This window comes from Macaca thibetana, chromosome 5, assembly GCF_024542745.1.
Source record: "Macaca thibetana thibetana isolate TM-01 chromosome 5, ASM2454274v1, whole genome shotgun sequence".
Taxonomy (NCBI): Eukaryota; Metazoa; Chordata; class Mammalia; order Primates; family Cercopithecidae; genus Macaca; species Macaca thibetana.
In genome coordinates this window covers 126258890-126284540 of record NC_065582.1, presented here as the reverse complement: position 1 = coordinate 126284540, position 25651 = coordinate 126258890, and the positions used below count along the sequence as shown (strand labels likewise).

Sequence of the window (25651 nt, the reverse complement as noted above, 5' to 3'; positions counted from 1 at the left end):
ATGATACTACTCTACTTTGAGTGAACATTATTCTTCCTGTCAATTCTTGAAACAGCTTCCTAATTAGTTTCCTTCTTCTATATGTGCAACCATACAATTTATTCACAAAACAGCAATAGAGTTATACCTTTGAAATGCATATTTGATCACACTGCTTTTCTCAAAACCCTGTAATGTTATTACCTTAACAATTGCAAACAAGGCTCTACATGATTTTTACTACACCAAAACTATAACTATGTGTCTAATTCCATCACTGGTTACTCTCCTCTTCTCTCAGTCTGTGAGCATCAAGCTGTTAGTATACATCAAGCTGATGCTCCTTGAAAATATGAGGCATTTTGCCACCTTAGCTATAGCTTTCTATTTGCCTGGAAGGCTTTTCTAAAAAAGAACTGTCACATGGGCTAAATCCCTCCCTTCTTTCAAATGTTTTCTTAAATACCACATTCTCACTGTTAAAAGAAACACTTCAGCCAAATTAAATTTAAAGAGGTTTAATTAAGCAATGAACAATTAATGAATTGGGCAGTCCCCAGAATCACAGCAGATTCAGAGAGACTCCAGCATAGCCACGTGGTAGAAGAAGATTTATATACAAAAAAGGGACATGATACACAGAAATCAGAAGTGAGGTACAGAAACAACTGGATTGGTTACAGCTCAGTGTTTGCCTTATTTGAACATGGTTCGTGCAGCTGGCTACATTTGATTGACTAAAACTCAGTGACTGGCACAGGTGTGGGCCACGATTGGTTTACACCTCCACTTGGTATATTTCACAATATACAGAAAAACCTTTAGGCTGAACTTAAATATGTAAGGAGGCAGCTTTAGGCTAAACTTATCATCAGTGAGGACAATTCTGACCACACTATTTAAAACTATAGGTTCAGTTTCTAGTGATTATGAAGTAGCTTATGTTGGACTAAACTTCTTACAGAAAACAACTGCAAACTTCAGTAAAATCATTTTTGAAAAAAATACAAAAACAACTATCTGAAAAAAAAGGAAAGTCACTAAAAACAAACAGATGTAGAGGAAAGTAGATAGCTGAAAGAAAAAAAAATCACTGAAAGAGTTCTCCACTTTAAAAACTTTTCTAGCCACAGGACAGCTAGAATTTGGACAGAAATATTCAGTCCTACTTGCTTAAGAAATCAAAAGATGAAGTTTGGGGCTAATATCATAGTTGAAAATTGAAGCAGTATATCCAGGAAACGAGAAAGCCACAGAGAGGAGACCCATGCATTGTATACAAATTCTGTATCTCTGAATGACCCCTGAACAAACACACAGGAAACAAATCCCAAGGAGCTCATCTACGGATAAGAGAACTTACCAGAGATTCTACCTGTGGTTCACCAGAGGAGAAACAAATCTTTAAGTCCTGAATCTGATACAGGCATTTACAAAAAACTTTACAGTTAACATCCTACTTAATACTGAAATACTGAACCTTTTCCCTCAAGATCTGAATAAGGTCCACTCCCACAATTTCTAGTTAATGCTTTGTTGGAGGGCCTAGTGGGTGCAACAAGATAATGAAAAAATAAAGAGGCATAGAGATCAGCATAGAAAAAGTAAAACTCTCTGATCACAGATGGCATAGTTGTTTATGCAGAGCGTGCTTAAAAATTTATAAAACAATTAATAGAACTAATAAAGTGAATTAAGCAATATTACAAAGTCAATATAAGAAAACAATTGATTTCCTGATACAAGCAGTAACTCTCAGAAAAATGAAATATTCTAAATACTCTTTACAGTAGCTGACAAATCATAAAATGCTTAGGAGTAAATTTTTAAAAATTTGAGAATAAGAACTACAAAAGATTGCTGACAAATGACATAAATAAATAAAAGGCATACCATGTTCATAGATTGGAAGAATCAATAATGGTAAGATGTCAATTCCCAAACTGATTTACAGAGTCATTGCAATCATCTCAATCATAATCCCATATGGCTTTTTGTTAGATTCTTAAATGTATATGAAGATTTAAAGGACTTAGAATATCCAAAGCAATCTTGAAAACAGAGTTAGAAGATTTACTACACCTGACTTCAAGACTTGCTACAAAGCTACAGTAATCTAGACAGTGTGATACTGGCATAAGAACAGACAAATAGAGCAATGGAGTAAGAAAAGAGAGCCCAGCTTTAGAGACACGCTTATAAAATGTGAATGCTACAAAAATGCCATAGTAATTCAATGTGAAAGGAAAGTGTTTTCAACAAATAGTACTTAAACAGCTAGGCAGCTATATTGTAGGGGTTGGGAGGCAAAACTTACTATGATGACTATTTCATGCTACACAGAAAAATTAACTAGAAATCAATTAGAAATCTAAACATAAAAGTTAAAATTATATAGTTTCTAGGTGAAAATTTAGAAGAATATCATTGTGTGCTGGGTGTAAGCAAAGATTTCTTAAAAATAACACAAAACACATAAAGCATAAAATAAAAATATTACCAATTAAACTTAAGAAAAATTAAAATCTTATGCTCATCAAAAGGCACCATTAAGAAAATGTACAAGTAAGCCAAAGACTGCGAGAAAATACTCGCAAAACACCTACCAGTTAAAGAACTTGTAACCAGATATATATATATAAAAAAAAAACCACTCAAAGTTAAATCATTAAAAGATAAATAACATTTTTAAAAAAGCTAAATACTTAAACAGCCACTTTATAAAGTAAGATATTCAAATGGAATATGTATGTAATAAAAAAAAATCAGAACAGGCCGGGCGCGGTGGCTCAAGCCTGTAATCCCAGCACTTTGGGAGGCCGAGACGGGCGGATCATGAGGTCAGGAGATCGAGACCATCCTGGCTAACACAGTGAAACCCCGTCTCTACTAAAAATACAAAAACTTAGCCGGGCGAGGTGGCAGGCGCCTGTAGTCCCAGCTACTCGGGAGGCTGAGGCAGGAGAATGGCGTAAACCCGGGAGGCGGAGCTTGCAGTGAGCTGAGATCTGGCCACTGCACTCCAGCCTGGGTGACAGAACGAGACTCCGTCTCAAAAAAAAAAAAAAAAAAAAAAAAAATCAGAACAGTGGTTACCTGAGTGTGAGGATGAAAGACAGAGATAGCAACTGACTGGGAAGGGGCATGAGGAAACTCAGTTGATAAAAATGTTCTATAATATGATAGGGATTTCGATTACAAGAGAGTCTGCATTTTTCAAAACTTATGGAATAGTACATATAAGACGCATACCTTTCAATTCATGTAAATTTCACATAACATAAATAATGAACCTTAATTATGTATACACTAAAGTTTTAGGGGTACATTAAGTGTTCTTACCTTTAACTGCTTCAAAAATAAAATGGATAGGTGAATGAATAAATGGACAGGTACGTGACAAAACAAATATAGCATAATGTGACAAAACAAATATAGCATAACAACTACAGAATCTAGTTTGAAGGCATGAGTGTTCATTGTACCAGTCTTTCAGTTTTTCTGTAAGTTTGAATTTTTTTATAACAATATGTTGGGAGGGGGTCAGATAAAAATACAACCTCTCCTCCAACATCCTGATCCCTCCTACCATGCTATACTTCTTTTTTCCGATAGCATATCAACATCTAGTAAATATATTTGTTTATTTATTATATTTATTTTTTATTACCGCCTCCTCTGCTACTCACAAGGACAGAAATTCCTGTCTTTTTTTTTTTTTTTTCACTGATCCGCAGTACAAATAATACTGCCTGGACCATAGAGGCACTCAATAAATACTTATTGAATACATGGCTACTATTAACTCTAATTTATAGATGAAGAAACTGAGACAAAATTAGTGGGCAGCTGGACACAGTTAGAAAAACAGGCTGCCATAAGGAAAACATGTCTGATCCTTCTATATCCTCTAACATTCTCCTTTTAAAAATATAAAGGTGTCAGGCATGGAGGCTCATGCCTGTAATCCCAGCAGTTTGGGAGGCCGAGGCTGGTGAACCATGTGGTCAGGAGTTCGAGACCAGCCTGGCCAACATGGTGAAACCCTAAAAATACAAAACCTTAAAAATACAAAAAAATGACCTGGGCGTGGTGGCAGACGCCTGTAATCCCAGCTATTCGGGAGGCTGAGGCAGGAGAATCGCTTGAACCCGGGAGGCAAAGATTGCAGTGAGCTAAGATCAAGCCAATGCACTCCAGCCCGGGCAACAATGTGAGACTCCATCTCAAAATAAATAAATAAATAAATAAATAAAAATATAAATATAAAGAAAAACCAAAGGTGGCTTACATTAAAAATCATAGTTTTTTTTTATATTGTTGCATCTACCTTATTGGCTATCTGGTACTATTACATCCTCCAACATAAATTTAAGGTGAAAGATTCATGTTTCTTATTTTTCATTTACTTCTTCCTTTCTGGACATGAAAAAAAAAATACAGGTAAAGCTTTATGCTAATAGATCAAAGTCCACATCCCTAGTGTGTATACAATGCCCTTGAAAATTCACTCATTTATTTACTCAACAAATATTTACTGAATGTCTACCATATTACCAGTAGGGGTTTAGAATATATAAGTGAGGGCCAGGTGCAGTGGCTCATGTCTGTAATCCCAACACTTCAGGAGGCTGAGGTTGGAGGATCACCTGGGGTTAGAAGTTCGAGACCAGCCTGGCCAACATGGTGAAGCCCCATCTCTACTAAAAATACTAAAATTAAGATGGGCATGGTGGCCGTCAATGTAATCCCAGCTACTCGGGAAGCTGAGTCAGGAGAATCACTTGAACCCGGGAGCCGAGATCACACCACTGCACTCCAGCCTGGGCAATAGAGCGAGACTCTGTCTCAAAAAAACAGAAAACAAAAATGAATATATAAGTGAGGCAAAGAGACAAAATTCTTGCCTCTGGAATTTATATTTTAATGGAATAAAGGTCTGCCTACTCAAACTACCTACAGTTTCTCATGGTTTATTTTCTAGGAGTAAATGAGAGATACTTTTGGAAACTGTGCTCACTATTCTCAAGTCAATAAATATTTAAGCTACACCCTCTAGGATCTACATCAAGATTTCAAGACAGCAAATACTTATCAGATGCCTACCGCTTTCCCAATATTATTTAAGAGTTGTTTCATCATCAAGGGACAAGGGGACAGAAAAGGAATGGGAACAGACTCTAACCTTGCTGAGCTACTCCACCCTGAAATCTGAGAACATAGTGAAGTTTGGAGGTGGACCAGAAGGTGTTCTCTAGGCCGGAAAAAGGTGGGTCTGGCTCTCCACCCTGCTGAGCCTCTCCTATAGCCATGAAAACTACCCCAGGATGTCCCCAGGCAGGTTTAGTTCATAGGATGTAAAAAAAAAAAAAAAAAAAAAAATTAATGAAGTTGGAACCTACACATCATGCAAAGGTTGCTAACCTTTACCCTATATAATTGTCTTAAGTGACCTGAAGAGTATATGGAGACCCTAAAATTATCTTGTTCTTGTAAGCAATGTTAAGGACAGCTTGATTTATTGAGCCCTTGGTAACTTCTGTCAAATATACAGTACTGTCCTTGAAATAGTGTATATTCTATACAGGAAAACACTGAGATTAGTGAACATGCCAATTCTAATAAGCGTCTTTTAAACACACAAGGAGAAAGAAAAGATGTTGTTTTGAGAACCGTGTTTGCAAACTTTTCAAGGACAGTGATTTAGTCTCAAACTGCTTTCTGACTATTTGGTCAGTACCCTGACTAAAAGGTACCTTTCCCCCCAGTACCTACTACAGAGTTAAATAAATTCTAGATAAATATTCATTGACCTGGTAAATGAATGATGAGGGTCAGAAAACTATCATATAACTAGATATTTTAAAATACTTTCTACAGAGAAATATCCATCTTCCATAGGGCCTTTTTATTTTGATAAATGCTTTGTCATCATTTCAAGCTGAATACACTCAAAAACAGATGAGGATATAATGGTAAAGAAAAAACAAAATATGAAAAATAAAAAAGTAACTATTGTTGTTCAAAAAATTCATGATTTTGAAGACATTGTGAAAAGTAAATCATCTCAAGTTAGATGATATAATAGAGACAGGGTTTCACCGTGTTACATGGGCTTATTTGAGAATTCTTAATAATCACTTCTGATTTTTTGTCTTAATAAATATGTAGATAGTTTATTTCAGAACTTTAAGTTTTATGAAAAGAATTATTATGTTTGCGTATATATATTTTTAAAAATAACTACCAATTTGGGCTAACCTCAAGTAATTTTTTTCTGTGATGTCAAATTCATCTCATTAATAATAACTATGCTGGAACACAAGTTCATTTTAACAAAATGAACAAAATGTTGATAATAACTGTTCAAAAAGATGTAATTCTATAGAGTTGAGTGACTAAAAATCTCTGGGCATGGTTTCCACATGAATATGAATGACAGAGAGAGACATAAGTGGCTACGGACACCAACCAGTCTCACTGTTATGTAAATTATATCTCAGTGATTTACTCATCTTCCAGTGTAAACCATTAATCTTTAAAAAAAAAAAAAAAAAAAAAAAAAAAAAGGGAAGAGAAACACTGATTGCTCAATGCTGCCATCATGTGGTTAACATACTTTACATGCAAGAGAGTGTTCCACTTTTCTTCCCCTTGCTCATAAATTCTTTGATATAAACCTCCCTCTGAGAAAGTTTTTTTTTTTAAGTTGGATAAATAATATTGTGAGGATGTCTTTGTTTCTATGTGACTACACAAATAATGTCAAAAAGAATTTGAAACAAAATATGGGGTATTTTTTCTTTGAATGAACTTCAAATGCAGAAATTGGATTAATCGTAATTCATGGGCTTATGACACAACCTCAATATTGGTCCAAACACAATGCAATTAAATTAGTTTTTCATAATAAATTAGGCATATGCAAATCTACTACCCCAAACAAAAGTTATGACCTTGATATATATTTAACCTTAATCTATAGTTAACCTTATAGTCTACCCAATTAGTTTATCCTCTGTCCTGCTCCAAACACATGTAAACTGCATCCTGTGTCCTGTGCTTGTCATTCTTTTGAGTCCTTTACTGTATAGTTTTATTGCATTTTTTCTATTTCCAGTAAATTTGGGTTTTCAAAAAACAGCTTTGTTGAAGAATATTTGAATATAATAGACTGCATACATTTAGAGTGTACAATTTGATAGGTTTTGATATATACATATACAGATATATACACATATATATACATATATATACCTATAAAACCATAATCCTAGTCAAGATAATGAACATATTTACCATTCTGAAAACTTTCCTCCTACTCTCTTCATAATCCTTTCCTAGCCCTTTCCTATCCCCTCAGACCCAACTACCTATAAACATTTGCTATGTACTGAATTATGTCCCCCCAAACTTTATATATTAAAGCTCTAACACTTAATGTGATGGTATTTAGAGATAGGACCTCTGGGAGTCAATTAGGTTTAGACGAGGTCATGAGGGTAGGGCCTTTGTGATATGATTTAGTGTCCTTATAAGAAGAGAAACCAGAAAACTTGCTGGCTTTCTTCATCATGTGAGGACACAATGAGAAAGCTCTGTCTGCAAGCTAGGAAGAAACTTCTCACTAGAACCCAACCATGCTGGCACCGTGATCGCACATTTTCAGCCTCCAGACTGTGAGAAAATACATTTCTGTTGTTTAAGCCTCTCATTCTATGGTATTTTCTTATGATAGATCAAGCAGACTAATACACCATGGATATGGTATCACTTCATTAGTTTTCATTTCATAGAATTTTATTTAAATGGAATCATAGAATATACACTCTTATTTGTCTAGATATTTTCACTCAGCATAATTACTTTGAGATTAATCTATATTATAATATGCATCCATATTTTATTCCTTAATATTGCTGAGTAGTATTCTATTGTATGGAATATCACAGTTTCTTTATCCATCGACCTGTTAATGAACATTTGGGTTGTTTCTAGTTTTTAGTTATCACAAATAAAGATTCTATGAACATTCATATACAAATACTTGTATGGACATGTTTCATTTTCTTTTGGGGAAATACACAGGTATGGAATGGCTGGACCAACATGTGTGTGTGTGTGTGTGTGTGTGTGTGTGTGTGTGTGTATTTAACATTTTAAGATACTGCCAAACTATTTTCCAATTTTCCAAAATGTACCATTTTGCATCTCCACTACAGGAGAACATGAGGGTTACTTTCCCTCCACATCATCACCAACGCATAGTATAGTCAGTTGATATTTTAATTTCAGCCATTCTAATGGGTTTGCAGTAGTATCTTAATACTTTTCATTTGAATTTCCCTAATGACTAATGATGTTGAACATCTATTCATATGCTTATTTACCATTTGTATTTCTTCTTCCAAGTGTCTGTTCAAATACTTCTACCATTTTTGCTCTTGATATTCTCTGTGTCTGTCATTATTTTTAGAAAGTTTCAGCCACGATTATTCCAAAAGTTTTTTCTGTTCTGTTTTCTCCTGCTATTCCAAATGCATGTACCTTTTGAAAATATCCCACAGTTCTTTGACATTCTATTCTGGAGGGGTTTGGGGTTTTCTTCCTCTTTGCATTTCATTTTGAGAAATTTCTACTGGCATAACTTCAAGCTTACTGATTCTTTTCCTGGCCATTTCCAGTCTACAGCTGAGCCCATCAAAGCATTCTTCATTTCTGTTAGAGCGTTTTTAATTTCTAGCATTTCTTTTCTAGATATTCTTTTGCATTTGAATATCTGATTGTTCCAGCCAGCACTATTTGTTGAAAATCACATTCTTTCTGTACTATTTGCCTTTCCACTTTTGTCAGAAATCAGTTATCAATATAAGTGTGAATCTCTTTCTAGACTTTCTATTCTGTTTTATTGATCTGTTTTTCTATCTTGATTCCAATACTACATGACTTTGCTTACTGTAGCTTTATAACTCATTTTGACACCAGGCAGTGTTAATCCTCCATGTTACTCATTTTCAAAATTGTGTGGACCATTTTAGGTCATTTGCAGTTCCATATGAATTTTACTCGGTTTCTCCCAAGTTTTTACTAAGGTCGCCTTGAACCTACAAATCAGTTTGAGGAAAATTGGTATTTTAACAATATTTAATCTTCTGTTTCATAACACGGTTTATTGATTCATTTATTTAGTCTCCTTTAGTTTGTCTCAGGAAGTTCTGTAGTTTTTAATATACAGATTTTTCCCATCTTTTGTCAAATTAATGCCTAAAGATTTCATATTTTTGATGCTATTATAACTGTATATTTAAAATTTCAATATCTGATTGAAAGTATACAGAAAATCAATTCCTCTATATTAAGCTTGTATCATTCAATCTTGCTAAACTCACTTATTAGTACTAGTACCTGTTTTTTTTTTTTTTTCATGGATTCCCTTGAATTTTCCACATAGACAATCATGTCATCTGCTTTTCTTGTCTTATTGTGCTAGTTAGAATTTCCAATGCAATGTTAAATAGACATGGTAATAGTGGACATCCTTGACCTTTCTGATTGTAAGAGGAAAACATTCAGTGTTCCATAATCAATTGTGATGTTGCCTACAGATTTTTCATACATTCCCTTTATCAGCTTGAAAGAGTTCTCTTCTATTATTAGCTACTTGAAAGTTTCTCATCAGGAATTGATGATGAAATTTATTCAGTACTTTATCTGTATCTATGGAAATGATTATATGATTTTCATTTTTAGCTTGTTAATATGGTGAAATACATTGTTTACTGTTCTAATGTTAAATCACATTGGATTCCTGAAATAAAACACATTTGGTCATGATGAATTGTTTTCTAAATTGTTAGATTTGATTTGTTAATGTTTTACTAATATCTTTTGAATCTATCTTCATGAAGGATACCGACTTGTAATTTTCCTTTCTTGTAATGTCTTTGCAAGGTTTTTAGTATCAGAGTAATGCTGGCTCATACAATATGTTAGAAAGCATTCCCTCCTCTTTATCACCATTCTTCCTTAAATATTTGGTAGAATTCACCAGGGATGCCATCTGGACATAGAGCTTTCACTGTGGAATGGATTTGAACTACAAAGTCAATTGCTTAACAGTGCTATTAAGACATTTCTTTTTGAATGAGCTTTGGTAATGTATATCTTTCAAGGAAGTTGTCCATTTCATCTAACTTGTCAAATTAATTGCCATAATGTTATTCAGAATATTCCCTTATTGCCCTTTCAACATCTGTAGAATCTGTAGTGATACTACCTCCCTAAGTCCTGGTATTGGTCATTTGTATCTATTCTTTTCCTTGATGGGTCCAACTTTTGGTTTTACTGATTTTATTAATTTTCTATTTTACATTTCATTAATTTCTGCTCTGATCTTTATTATTTCTCTTTTTTTGTCTTCATGTTGTGTTTTGCTCTGATGTTCCTACCATCTTAAAGTATAAGACGAGATTACTGATTTCTGACCTTTCTTCTTTTCTAAGATATGTGTTTAGTGCTGTGCATTTCCCTTAAGTACTGCTTTAATAGAATCCCACAAACTTTGATATTACATTTTCATAAAAAGTTCAAAACAATTTCAAATTTCTCTTTTACTTTCTTATTTGACACAGGGGTTATTTAGAGGTGTGCTATTTACTTTTCAAATATTTAGGGATTTTCCAGATTTTTTTTTTGTTTTGTTTTGTTTTGTTTTGTTTGAGACGGAGTCTCACTCTGCTGCCCAGGCTGGAGTGCAGTGGTGTGATCTCAGCTCACTGCAAGCTCCGCCTCCCGGGTTCACGCCATTCTCCTGCATCAGCCTCTGGAGTAGCTGGGACTACAGGCATCTGCCACCACGCCCAGCTGATTTTTTTTTTTTCTTTTGTATTTTCAGTAGAGATGGGGTTTCACCTTGTTAGCCAGGATAGTCTGGATCTCCTGATCTCGTGATCTGCCCGTCTCGGCCTCCCAAAGTGCTGGGATTATAGACATGAGTCACCACGCCCGGCCTTCCAGATGTTTTTGTTACTCATTTTTAATTCCACTGTGGTCAGAGAACATGCTTTATGTGACATGAATTCTCTTAAAATTGAGATTAGTTTTATGGCCTGGAATGTGGTATATACTGGTAAATATTCTACATTAACTTGAAGAAAGGGTATTATCTGCCATTTGGCAGAGAGTATTCTATAAATTTTAATTATATCAAATTGGTTGATATCATACAAGTATTCTATATCTTTACTGATTTTCTGTCTACTTGTTTTCTCCATTATTAAGAGGTTTTAAAACATGGCTATAATTTTTTATTTGATTATTTTTCTTTGCAATTATATTAGCTTTTGTTTCACATAATTTGAAGTTTTCTTATTAGGTATATAAGATATTAAGATTGTTATTTACTTTTGATAAACCAGCTCCTTAATTATTATCAAATGACCTCTTTATCCCGAGTAATACTTTCTGCTCTGAAATATACTTTCACATTAAATAGCTCTTCCAGCTTTCGATTTCCCACTCTTTTGCTTTAACCTCCCTGTGTCCCTATAGTTAAGGTGCAGTTTCATGTAAGCAACATATAGTTGGGACTTGATTTTTATCCAATTTGACAACCTCTGATGTTTAATTGGATTATTTACATTACATTTTCTAGGAATAAATTTAACATCTTTGTTGTCTTTTCTCCATTGTTCTGTATTCCTTTAGATTAACTGAATATCTGTGATCATTCTACTTTTTCTTCTTTGTTGACTTATTAGTTATAACTCTTTGTTGTGTTATTTTCGTGGTTGCTTTTGGTTTCATATTATACATGTTTAACTTATCACAGGCTACCTTTAAGCAATATTATGTCATTTCACATATATTACATGAATCAAACAATAATATTCCAGCATTTCTTCTATACAAACTTTTGTGCTATTGTTGCCACATGTTTTAATTGTATGTTACAAACCAAAAACTACATTGTTTTTGGTTTTGGCTAAACATTAATTATCTTCTAAAATAATCTGAGTAATAAGAATAAGAACAATATATTATAACATATATATACATGAATAGTATGTATTTACTCAGGTAGTTACCACTTCCAGAGCTCTTAATTCCTTGGACAGATCCATATTTCCATCTAGTATCATTTCCATCTAGGTGAAGGACTTCCTTTAACATCACTTTTTTGTTGTTGTTGTTAAGATGGAGTCTTGCTCTGCTGCCCAGGCTGGAGTACAGTGGCATGATCTTGGCTTACTGCCACCTCCACTTCCCAGGTCCAAGCAATCCTCCTGTCTCATCCTCCTGAGTAGCTGTGATTACAGGTGTGCACCACAATACCCAGCTAATTTTTGTGTTTTTAGTAGAGATGGGGTTTCCCGATGTTGGCCAGGCTGGTCTCAAACTCCTGATCTCAAGTGATCCACCCCAAAGTGCAGGGATTACAGGCATGAGCGACCACACCCGGGTCTTTAAATATTTCTTATAGCATAGGTCTTCTAGTAAGTAATTGTTTTTAGTTTTGAGCTCTCTTCCTCACATGTCTGATAAAAAGACTTTTTGTCTTTGTTTTTGAAGGTATTTTCCCCTGGGTATAGAATTTTGGGTTTGCGGAGTTTTTTGTTTTTTCCTCTTAATACTTAAAGATATTGTTCCATTGTCTTCTTGCTGGCATTGTTTCTATCAATAAATATTCTGTCACTGTCCTCTTTATTCCTTTGTATGTAATGCCCTCCCCCAACTCCCTTATTGCTTTTAAGATTTCTTTTTTTTTATCAGTGGTTTTGAATAATTTGATTATGGTGTTCTTTGGCATAGTTTTCTTCATGTTTCATGACCTTGAGAGTTTGGTGAGCTTCTTTGATCTGTGAGTTTATAGGTTTAAAAAAATCTGAAATCCCAGTCATTTATAAAAGGGTGTTTATTTCTTATTCATGTCAAGTCCAATAAGAATTCTATTGCCCTACTTTTTGTAATTTACAACCATCTGTAACACCTAGTTTCCAAGAACAATGCAACAAAAACAGAAGTCAAGGAGGAGGGCACAACAGCTTTTAACCATCTCAGTCTGGAAGTGGCTCCAAAAATCTCTTCCTTTTACAATCTATTGTCCAGTAGTCACATGACCTCAATCTAATTGCTAAGAGAAGCCCCAAAATATAAGAGGACATGTGGGTATTTGGAGAACTTAAATTGTCTCTGTCACACAAGAAAGGCGGTTCCAAATAGAGAACAACAGAATGATAACAACTTAGGGGGCATAGGCTGGAAAAGGCTCCCCAAAGCAATGACATTTATGCTAAGATCTAAAGGGAAAAAAGAACTCAGCCCTTGTATGTTTGAAAGATAACCAATATAGTGAAGAGGTCAGAGGCTAACACATTATTGAAGTAATAAAATATGCATTCGTAATGTGGGCTCTATATAATAGATACTATAGAGCTATAGAAAACTTTCATGGGTGCGGGCACGAGATCTTCACCAATCTTGTTCAGTTAAATTGTTTATGCACTAATCTCTTACATGTAGAAATATATGCAGAAGGATAAGACTTAACACAAAAAAAGTGGTGCTGAGAAACTACAGGATTCACTCATTTCTTCAACAGCATTCACTAATTGTCTAACAGATAAAAGGTAGATTACAGGGATATAATGTTTACTGCAATTCTCCCTATGTGGAATTATTCTATACACTCAAACACAGAACTGGGGTTTCTCCCATAGTGAAATGAAAAATAAATTCTAAAACAAAGTCAAATTAAAATTTATATTGAATTAAACAGAATAAAATAGGAAAGAGTTTAGAATGATAAAAAAATTCTCACTCTGGTCAAACATTTTAATAATAATCAGTATTCTGGATACATAAATTTGGTAAATTCTCATGAAAAGTAATTATAACAATACTTTTTTTCTTCAAATGAAGAAATGAGTTTTAGACAAATACATATATCTCCATGCTTATCAGTTAGGTCGATATCCACATTTTCATGCCTACTAATTACTCTAATATTTTATTTATGTTAAATCTGCACCTTGAACTCAAATTCTTCTAACTCACCTTCTTTACTTTTATCTTTTAATCCTATAGTTCATTCTCATTTCTTTGTCCAATTCCCTTGCACGAACTGGAAGGTGTTAATCCTCAAAGGCTTCAAACTAGACAACTGAAGGGAACATTTGAAAATCTATTTCAGAAAAAGATAGATAAGATAGAGTTTATCTAATTGTGTTCCAGAAATAAATGAGAAGTAGACTTCTCAAAGAGCAAGTAAATACAAAGTGGGTAAGCAAGCATCTCTCCTTATGCTCTCTTAAATTTCTGCTATAGGACTGTGACTATGGTACAAAGGATGCTATACTTGGTTCTCTTGACAACACTCTGGTACTTACTCACTGAGTGAACTCACACAAGTTACTCAGTTCACTCTTTTTCCTTAACCACAAATCTCAAAAGAAATAGCATCTACTGGTATGGATTGTTGTCAGTATTAAATGATTTATTGTATATAAAGCACTTTTGTACAGTGCTGGCATTAATAAATAGTACATATTTACCATTCCTGACACTTGTAACAGCTATCATGAAGTCACAGTTGTAAAATACCATATTAAAATTTCACTGACTTGATAACTGTTTTTCAGGCTTAGATCTAAATGTTTTCACACAGTTAATATAATTTAAACCCTCTTAAATCAAATTCATCCTGCACAAATTCTATTATATAACAAATATTTATAGCAGAATTCCAGTGTGCTTCAAGTCTGTGAATATTATAATTTCCCTTTTATTATTCTAGTTTGAAAAAGATGCCACTGGTTCCAGTTTTAAATGACTATTTTTCTAATTTTTTTACTCTATATAAAGATACATATTCCAAAAAATTTAACTTTTAATATGATATCAGTTTAATACACATAACTCAATAAAAGCTAAAAAAATAAAATAAAATGCCTACTTAGAAGAAAAAAAGAACATAACATAAATAATAGATCTCTTTCTCACCTCGACAAAGTGATCACTTACCGATAAGAATCTATGCACAGTCAGGACAGGAGTAGGAAAGCATCTGCATTTGGTCATTTTTATTTCTCCTTAGCTTTAGGGTTAGCTACTGGACAAACAGCAAGGCTGTGTACTGTTATATCCCGAGTATTTCAAATCCTGAACAAAGTTGCACAGCTTCTGAACATAAACAAGGCTTAGCTTGTGACAGGCCCGGTACCATTAAACAGGACAGAATTCTATCTCATTTCTTTGCTTCTTGCCCAAATAACATGCATGGAAACTCCTTGCACATTCTGTTTAATCCTTATGCAAACCTGCCTTCAAACATGAGAATTATAATTCTAACTTGGGATTTATTTTACTCAAGACATTGCCCTAATTGTGAGAAATAATCTCAGATTTCTAATCATGAAATACACACTTACTAACCAAATTATAGAAAATAATTTTATATTATTAAGCTTGAAGGTTAAATCAACTAGACTCATTCATTTTTTCATTTGCTTATTGTTTAATTTGTTCATTATAACAATCCTATGAAATATACATAGGAGAGGCTGTATTCATCTACTTCTATATAGCCAATCTATCAAAATAACTAATGAGCTCCATTTATTCCGTAAAACATGAAGGCTGATGCCCAGCACTTGCTGGACATATCAGAGAATAGTTAATAAACTATTCCTAACCCTATGGTTGCGTTTCATAACCATGAGACAATTTTTGTATTTCCCAGCCTGTCTTTGCCAGTTTTTTCATAGTAAATTCTATAACACAGGTAAAAATGATATAAATAAATGAAAATTGAGTGCAAAAGGGAACAGTTCTTATTTGTAAGAAAACTAAGCTGAATGATCTGGAAAGACTCTCAAGAACTAAAAAGAATTAGTATGACTTAGATAACAGTAAGGCAACTTTGAAGACTGGGAGACATTTTGAAATTCTAGATGAATTTTCACTGTTTCACTGCAACCTGAAAATTACAGGCAATGAATTATAAGTATTATTAATGCCAGAAGATGATGCAGAAGTCCAATCAGTGGGCTCCAGAAATCTTTTAATCTACATTAAAGATTGATGAATGAATATTTAAATTATTTATTATACAATACAATGTTTAAGGTACATACGTATTGTTTTACAATTTTCTACTTTAACTAACATTTTCTATTAACTAACAAACTATATGTTCCCAATATGTAGTATAAAAGATCGATTTTCAATTCTCTTTTTATGAGGAAAATAAAACTCATCAAAGTTAAGTAACAGTCAGTAAATCACAAAGCCACATTACAAATTCAGACTGTATATACCTATATTTGAATATCTTCTGCTAGCAAAAATGTACCATAGCTCAATTACTAAAATAGAGGTTACTTTGAAAGGAACAGTATATTTACTATGTCTTTAATCCCATTGCTATCATTTTTAAGCCTTACCAAAAAGAAATTATGAATCAAAGTAGGAATTCTATTATTGAGCAAGGTAAAAACCATAAAAAAAATATAGGTTACAAGTGTAGAAACAGGGAAACCAGATGATCAGCAACTTGGTGGTTACATGTGCTACAAATTTGTATCTTAATGTTTGAAATATATGTGCTTATGTTATGCCTTACTATGTTCTGAGAGATAGTGTAACGTAAGGAGAAGTTTAAAAGGTAGGTTCTGAAATCAGTTGACTTGGATTTGGGTCTTGGCTCTACCATTTATTAACAGGTAATACTGGTCAATTCACTTAACCTCCATGTGTCTCAGTCTCCTTATCTGTAAAATGAAGAAGATAATTTTTATCATATAAGGGTGTTTGTAGGATTAAATAAAATAATCCATGTAAGGGAGTACCTGCTACATAGTAAGCACACATGACTCACTAGCTAACATTGATGTGCCAGTGAGGGTGCTAACATAGTAAGTAAGAGTATTCCTGGCATGGGGGCCAGTCTGCCCAGATTGAAATCCCAACTCAGTTACTTAGCAACTCTGTGAACCTGGGAGAAGTTACTTATCCTCTTCATGCCTCAAATTTCTCATCAGTTAAAAAATACGTAATAGCTCCAGCTTCGCAGGATTATTGTGAGGATCCAATGGGTTAATAAATACAAAGTGTCATGTGTAATATACATGGCATATAAAGTGCCATAATGTAATCAACGTTAGCCACAATTTTGGCATTATTGGTTTCTTGGCTACATAGAAAACTGCTGTTTCTCAGAACATATATATACATATTACCATGGTCATTTTAGCTCTATGCTTCTCACTCTCTGTTTGAGACACTCAAACAATTTAGTCTCTAGTACAGGACTCAAGCAATTTAGTATTTAATACAGACAAATCACCAGTGCCATCTAAGCAGCAAGCTGTTAATAAATTCACCAAATAAGGAATGTTGCTAAAAAGGGGTAAAATTTCTACAGATATAAATTTATTAAGACAAACAATCTAATGTAGTTAGAAATCTGTGACAAACTAAATATAATGTAGTTTGAAAACTATGACTATTTTAGTTGAAAATTAACAAACAAAAATTGTATATATGTGTGGTATACAATATGTTTTGATATATGTATACATTATGAAATAGCTAAGTCAAGCTAATTAACATATATAATACATCAGATATGTATTTTCATGGTAAGAACATTTAAAATGTACTTTCTCAGCAATTTGCAAGTATACAGTATGTTGTTATTACCTAAGTCACCATGTTGTACAATAAACCTCCAAAACTTATTCCTTTCTAACTAAACTGTTGCATCCTTTAACCAACATCTCCACGATCCCTTCCCCAGTCCTCAGTCCCCAGTAACCACCATTAACTCTGTGTTTCCATGAGTTTATTTTTAAAATTCTACAGGTAAGATCATGCGGGTTTTTCTTTTTGTGCCTAGCTCATTCTATTTAGTATAATATACTTCAGCTTCCATGTTATAGCAAATGACAGGATTTCATTCTTTTTTTTATTTTTTGCTACAAACTTATTATTATTATTATTATTATTATTATACTTTAACTTCTAGGGTACATGTGCATAACGTGCAGGTTTGTTACATATGTAAACTTGTGCCATGTTGGTGTGCCGCACCCATCAACTCGTCATTTACATCAGATATAACTCCCAATGCAATCCCTCCCCACTCCCGCCTCTCCATAATAGGCCCTGGTGTGTGATGTTCCCCTTCCCGAGTACAAGTGATCTCATTGTTCCCACCTATGAGTGAGAACATGCGGTGTTTGGTTTTCTGTTCTTGCAATAGTTTGCTGAGAATGATGGTTTCCAACTGCATCCATGTTACTACAAAGGACACAAACTCATCCTTTTTTATGGCTGCATAGTAGTCCATGGTGTGTATATGTGCCACATTTTCTTAATCCAGTCTGTCACTGATGGACATTTGGGTTGATTCCAAGTCTTTGCTATTGTGAATAGTGCTGCAATGAACATACATATGCATGTGTCTTTATAGCAGCATGATTTATAATCCTTTGGGTATATACCCAGTAATGGAATGGCTGGGTCATATGGTACTTCTAGTTCTAGATCCTTGAGGAATCACCATACTGTTTCCCATAATGGTTGAACTAGTTTACAAACCCACCAACAGTGTAAAAGTGTTCCTATTTCTCCACATCCTCTCCAGCACCTGTTGTTTCCTGACTTTTTAATGATTGCCATTCTAACTGGTGTGAGATGGTATCTCATTGTGGTTTTGATTTGCATTTCTCTGATGGCCAGTGATGATGAGCATTTTTTCATATGTCTGTTGGCTGTAAGCATGTCTTTTTTGAGAAATGTCTGTTCATATCCTTTGCCCACTTTTTGATGGGGCTGTTTGTTTTTCTTCTTGTAAATTTGTTTGAGTTCTTTGTAGGTTCTGGATATTAGCCCTTTGTCAGATGGACAGATTGCAAACATTTTCTCCCATTTTGTAGGTTGCCTGTTCACTCTGATAGTAGTTTCTTTTGCTGTGCAGAAGCTCTTTAGTTTAGTTAGATCCTATTTGTCAATTTTGGCTTTTGTTGCCATTGCTTTGGTGTTTTAGACATGAAGTCCTTGCCCATGCCTATGTCCTGAATGGTATTACCTAGGTTTTCTTCTAGGGTTTTTATGGTATTAGGTCTAACATTTAAGTCTCTAATCCATCTTGAATTAATTTTCGTATAAGGAGTAAGGAAAGGATCCAGTTTCAGCTTTCTACTTATGGCTAGCCAATTTTCCCAGCACCATTTATTAAATAGGGAATCCTTTCCCCATTTCTTGTTTTTCACAGGTTTGTCAAAGATCAGATGGCTGTAGATGTGTGGTATTATTTCTGAGGACTCTGTTCTGTTCCATTGGTCTATATCTCTGTTTTGGTACCAGTACCATGCTGTTTTGGTTACTGTAGACTTGTAGTATAGTTTGAAGTCAGGTAGCGTGATGCCTCCAGCTTTGTTCTTTTGACTAAGGATTGTCTTGGAAATGCAGGCTCTTTTTTGGTTCCATATGAACTTTAAAGCAGTTTTTTCCAATTCTGTGAAGAAACTCATTGGTAGCTTGATGGGGATGGCATTGAATCTATAAATTACCTTGGGCAGTATGGCCATTTTCACAATATTGATTCTTCCTATCCATGAGCATGGTATGTTCTTCCATTTGTTTGTGTCTTCTTTTATTTCACTGAGCAGTGGTTTGTAGTTCTCCTTGAAGAGGTCCTTTACATCCCTTGTAAGTTGGATTCCTAGGTATTTTATTCTCTTTGAAGCAACTGTGAATGGAAGTTCATTCATGATTTGGCTCTCTGTTTGTCTGTTACTGGTGTATAAGAATGCTTGTGATTTTTGCACATTAATTTTGTACTCTGAGACTTTCCCGAAGTTGCTTATCAGCTTAAGGAGATTTTGGGCTGAGATGATAGGGTTTTCTAAATATACAATCATGTCATCTGCAAACAGGGACTATTTGACTTCTTCTTTTGCTAACCGAATACCCTTGATTTCTTTCTCTTGCCTGATTGCCCTAGCCAGAACTTCCAACACTATGTTGAATAGGAGTGTTGAGAGAGGGCATCCCTGTCTTGTGCCGGTTTTCAAAGGGAATGCTTCCAGTTTTTGCCCATTCAGTATGATATTGGCTGTGGGTTTGTCACATATAGCTCTTATTATTTTGAGATACGTTCCATCGATACCAAATTTATTGAGAGTTTTTAGCATGAAGGGCTGTTTAATTTTGTCAAAGGCTTTCTGCATCTATTGAGATAATCATGTGGTTTTTGTCTTTGGTTCTGTTTATATGCTGGATTACGTTTATTGATTTGCATATGTTGAACCAGTCTTGCATCCCAGGAATGAAGCCCACTTGATCATGGTGGATAAGTTTTTGATGTACTGCTGGATTTGGTTTGCCAGTATTTTATTGAGGATTTTTGCATCAACATTCATGAGAGATATTGGTCTAAAATTCTCTTTTTTGTTGTGTCTCTGCCAGGCTTTGGTATCAGGATGATGTTGGCGTCATAAAATGAGTTAGGAAGGATTCCCTCTTTTTTATTGATTGGAATAGTTTCAGAAGGAATGGTACCAGCTCCTCCTTGTACCTCTGGTAGAATTCAGCCGTGACTCCATCTGGTCCTGGACTTTTTTTCGTTGGTAGGCTATTAATTATTGCCTCAATTTCAGAGCCTACTATTGGTCTATTCAGGGATTCAACTTCTTCCTGGTTTAGTCTTGGGAGAGTGTAAGGGTCCAGGAAATTATCCATTTCTTCTAGATTTTCTAGTTTATTTGCATACAGGTGTTTATAGTATTCTCTGATGGTAGTTTGTATTTCTGTGGGGTTGGTGGTGATATCCCCTTTATCACTTTTTATTGCATCTATTTGATTCTTCTCTCTTTTCTTCTTTATTAGTCTTGCTAGCGGTCTATCAATTTTGTTGATCTTTTCAAAAAACCAACTCCTGGATCCATTGATTTTTTTGGAGGGTTTTTTGTGTCTCTATCTCCTTCAGTTCTGCTCTGATCTTAGTTACTTCTTGCCTTCTGCTAGCTTTTGAATGTGTTTGCTCTTGCTTCTCTAGTTCTTTCAATTGTGATGTTCGAGTGTCAATTTTAGATCTTTCCAGCTTTCTCTTGTGGGCATTTAGTGCTATAAATTTCCCTAAAATTAAAAGACACAGACTGGCAAACTGGATAAAGAGTCAAGACCCATCAGTTTGCTGTATTCAGGAGACCTATCTCACATGCAGAGACACACATAGGCTCAAAATAAAGGGATGGAGGAAGATTTACCAAGCAAATGGAGAACAAAAAAAAGCAGGGGTTGCAATACTAGTCTCTGATAAAACAGACTTTAAACCATCAAAGATCAAAAGAGACAAAGAAGGCCATTACATAATAGTAAAGGGATCAATTCAACAGGAAGAGCTAACTATCCTAAATATATATGCGCCCAATACAGGAGCACCCAGATTCATAAAGCAAGTCCTTAGAGACTTACAAAGAGACTTAGACTCCCATACAGTAATAATGGGAGACTTCAACACCCCACTGTCAACATTAGACAGATCAACGAGACAGAAAGTTAACAAGGATATCCAGGAATTGAACTCATCTCTGCACCAAGCAGACCTAATAGACATCTACAGAACTTTCCACCCCAAATCAACAGAATATACATTCTTCTCAGCACCACATCGTACTTATTCCAAAATTGACCACATAATTGGAAGTAAAGCATTCCTCAGCAAATGTACAAGAACAGAAATTATAACAAACTGTCTCTCAGACCACAGTGCAATCAAACTAGAACTCAGGACTAAGAAACTCAATCAAAACTGCTCAACTACATGGAAACTGAACAACCTGCTCCTGAATGACTACTGGGTACATAACGAAATGAAGGCAGAAATAAAGATGTTCTTTGAAACCAATGAGAACAAAGATACAACATACCAGAATCTCTGGGACACATTTAAAGCAGTGTGTAGAGGATTTCATTCTTTTAAAAAGTTGATTCTTATTTCATTGCGTATATACACAACAACATTTACTTTATCCATTCAGCCACTGATAGACACTAAAGTTGATTATGTATCTTAAAGTAATGCCACAATGTGCAGCATTACTTTAGGATGCAGGTATCTCTTTGACATGACTGATATCATGTCATTTGGATATATACACAGAAATGGAATTTTTTGATCATATGGTGTTCTATGTTTAATTTTTTGAGGAACTGTCATGCTGTTTTCTAAAATGGCTGTACCAATTTACATTCTAAACAGCAGTGAGCAAGGGTTCCTTTTCTCTACATCCTCAACACTTACCTCATTTTCTTGATAACAGCCATCCTAACAAGTGTGAGGTGATATCTCATTGTGGTTTTAATTTGCCTTTCCTTGATAATTAGTGATGTTTATCATTTTCATATACCTGTTGGCCATTTGTATGTCTTCTCTCAAGAAATGTCTTTTCAGGTCACTTTGTGTAGAAAGGACATGTTAAGAATTAAGGTTGTGACATGTTTATACAGCTATCGAAATGTCATGCAAATGCCAAGTAGAGAAAATTTCAAAAACTGCAAACTATAAGAAGATTGCTTGATAAACACAGTACCAAAAAGAGACTCATTTTGCGTGAGTCAAACAATTGAGAAACACTGTTAAAATTTTTTGGACAGATTTGTGATGTTAATAAACTCCTGATCTTCTCTAGACCTCATTTTCCAATGATACGAGAGTGCTGCATGTGTTGAATTTTTTTTCTAGTTTTAAAGGTAAGTGATACTATCACTATACTAACTTTAACATCATTAATCTAAGCATTATCTGTCAAAGCGTTTTTCTTGGGGGAAACTCTGATAGCTTCTAAGATTCTTATCAACTTGATGATTTTTGTCAGTGCAGCTATATTGGAGGAAAAGAATTAGAAGTATGAATTTTTGATATAATGTAAACAGCACAAAAGCTATAACATACGCTAAGAATTATATTGTTGGATAAAGAAAAATATTAATACCACATAAAGATCCCATATAATAGAATTATATAGCTTTACTTTTTGCACATCACATGATTGTTAATCAAAGCTTACAGAACTCAAAACTACAAAGCTATTGTAACCTATACTATACCTGCAGTCCTCATTTTGTGCACTTTAAATATGCACAAATTTCAGAACCACAATTTAGTTAAATGGTACTAGTCTTCCAATAACACATTTCAAATTTCATAGTAATTACACAAGAGCTGCTGGCTCTTTAGCCCACAAATCACTAGAGAAATAACAGATGACATGATGATCAGTGACCAATCATAGCACTTCTTTCAAATGATTGGTCACTGCACATTTGCAATCTTCAAACATAGATAGGAAAGTGTGTTTTCTCCATGTTTCCCAGAGATAAACCCACATGATATTTTACAAAAGTTGATAACAGACAAAGGAGATTAGCCTATAAAAGTGAAAGTATAGCAAAGAAAAAAAATGTGATAATGCTGGGATGGAAACTGGATGTGAGTAGGAGATCTGAAAATGGTAACAACAAACAAAGACAAGAGAAACCTAGGCCCGCATGAAAAGCGAAGGTAAGTACTATGTTGAAAAAGCCTGATAAATATAAAAAACAAAGTCATTTCAATAGGATTCTAATTTAATGTAAATGGAGTTGTAGGAGAAATAGCTGACCATAGAATGCTGACACTGAATCCTTTGGAGAGATGTAGTTATGCAGCCAGAGGAACTTAACGAGGGTGAATCCACCACACAAATGAGGAAAGTGATCGAAACAAAAAAGACGACAACATCTCGGAGGAAGTGACACCAACGTGAAACTTCACATTGAAGTTCCTTTAAATGTTAAGGAACTCTCAGAGAAATTTCACAACATTTAAAGTACAACAGACAAAATACTGGGAACGAATCTAAACTTTGAAAGGAATATAACAGCTCAATTCACCAAGACATAGAAAAGATGCTCATTCCATATGATAAGTTATAGAATTAGATAGAAGGCAAACACTGTTCCAACTACTTCTGACAAGTTTTTGCAATGATATCATACACTTTCTCAATGTTTCTAATGTTCCAAATTACAGTGTACTAAAAAACATTAGTTTAGTTTTACTAATTATTCATTTCCCTATACATTTATGAACCACAGTAGGAGAGTTTTTAATGCTTCGATAAGAAGTTTTAAAGGTCACAGAAAATTGTCGTTTTTACCTTTGATTATTAAGATCACATTACCTGGTTTCATCTTACATCGTCGTTTTTAGGGTCCCATACTACTGTGCAAAGCAAGGAGTGTATGTATTGCCAATGCCTATATTTTACTTTCAAGGATTTTGTCAATATAAGCACAAATCATTCAGAAATCACTATTACACCTATTACTAGTATAATAGCTAGTCCCCTTCTGAATGTATTTTATAAATTACTTGCAGTATCATGATATGATGTTGAAAGATGCCCTTTGTTTCACTTTTAACAAAACCAGATAAATAGAAGAGCATTATGTACCTGGTAGTGGTAACTGAACTAATATACCACTGACTCTTGGGTCCATATTCAATTGATCAGTTATGTCCAAAAGCTCTTCCTGAGAAACATCCTTCGGTTTTAGAATGAGCTCACTGTAAATACCTAGAAGAAAAACAGGCAGAGAAGGTCACTTGACTAACTGAATATGGTTTTTCATCAATAGTGTCTAACACAGTGTGGGACTGTTTCTACTGCAATGAAAGGTTCTGATGTTCCATGCATCACCAGGAAGGATTATTCCAATAGTACAAGTGTTTTCTCTTGATTCACATGCATTCTTTGACCTGGAATGCCAGGTGACAATTTGTTCTTGTTTGAGATAAGCTACTGTTAGTAGATTTGAAGAGAATAAAAATATCGCTACCACACAACTATTAGGCCGAGTTTAACAGAGTGAACAAGCCAGGTTTATTATTTAATTAAAGCAAATATAATGAAAGCAGGCCTTTTAGATGTAAACTATTCTTTGCATATCTTGCCATAGAATATAAAACACACTGAATTAACCCTACAAGAAATTGGAAGAAAAAATCATATGAAATTAACATAAAGCTTTGGTAACTGAATAATCTTTAATAATAACACATGCAATTCAAATGGCACTTATTTGATCATTATCATTCATAATTATCACAATTTGAAGTAAAAACAGAAAACATATTTAGTAGTAATTACAACTAAAACACATACCCACCTACAGCAGAGGCAGCTCTTATCTTATTCCTGACATATGTATGGCTTGCTGGGTTATCTCCCACTAAAATTATACTGAGGTGAGGTCTTCTGTTTCCAAGGGAAACCCATGATTCCACACCTCGCTGTATTTCTTTCTGGATACGCTTGGCCATTTCGGTTCCTGATATAATAATGGCTTCATGTCTGTGGAAAGCAAAACAATAAATGTAATACTTAAAAGAAAATAAGAAATATTCAACTGTGCAAATTTAAGGTACAAAAATCAACAAAACCACCATGATTCTCCAAGCACCCAAAGTTTGATTTTTTTTTTCAATTATAGTGACACCTACTCTTCAGGTTCATAAATATTTTATAATTTTGTGAAGGATTGCAACACTGTTATTTAGTTCTACAGTATAATCTATCTGCTGTAGAATGAATGTGCATGTCTCTTCAAAATTCATATGTTG

General features: G+C 34.3%; 1 protein-coding gene across 5 annotated transcripts in view; it reads right to left on the bottom strand.

Moving 5' to 3' along the window:
* The window catches only part of MTHFD2L (methylenetetrahydrofolate dehydrogenase (NADP+ dependent) 2 like), a 147430-nt gene that overhangs the window by 106142 nt on the left and 15637 nt on the right, over nt 1-25651 (bottom strand). For 4 of the 5 annotated variants that reach the window (XR_007725753.1, XM_050790953.1, XM_050790948.1 and 1 more), the window contains exons 2-3: nt 25198-25382; nt 24483-24605 (exon numbers count right to left, since the gene is read on the bottom strand). Coding sequence is in view for 4 of the 5 variants with exons in the window: in XM_050790953.1 (XP_050646910.1) it covers nt 24483-24605; nt 25198-25382 (308 nt within the window). In the remaining variant the exon portion in view is untranslated. Of the gene's footprint in view, nt 1-24482; nt 24606-25193; nt 25383-25651 lie in introns of those variants that run through there. The other variant, XM_050790950.1, reaches the window with a different exon arrangement.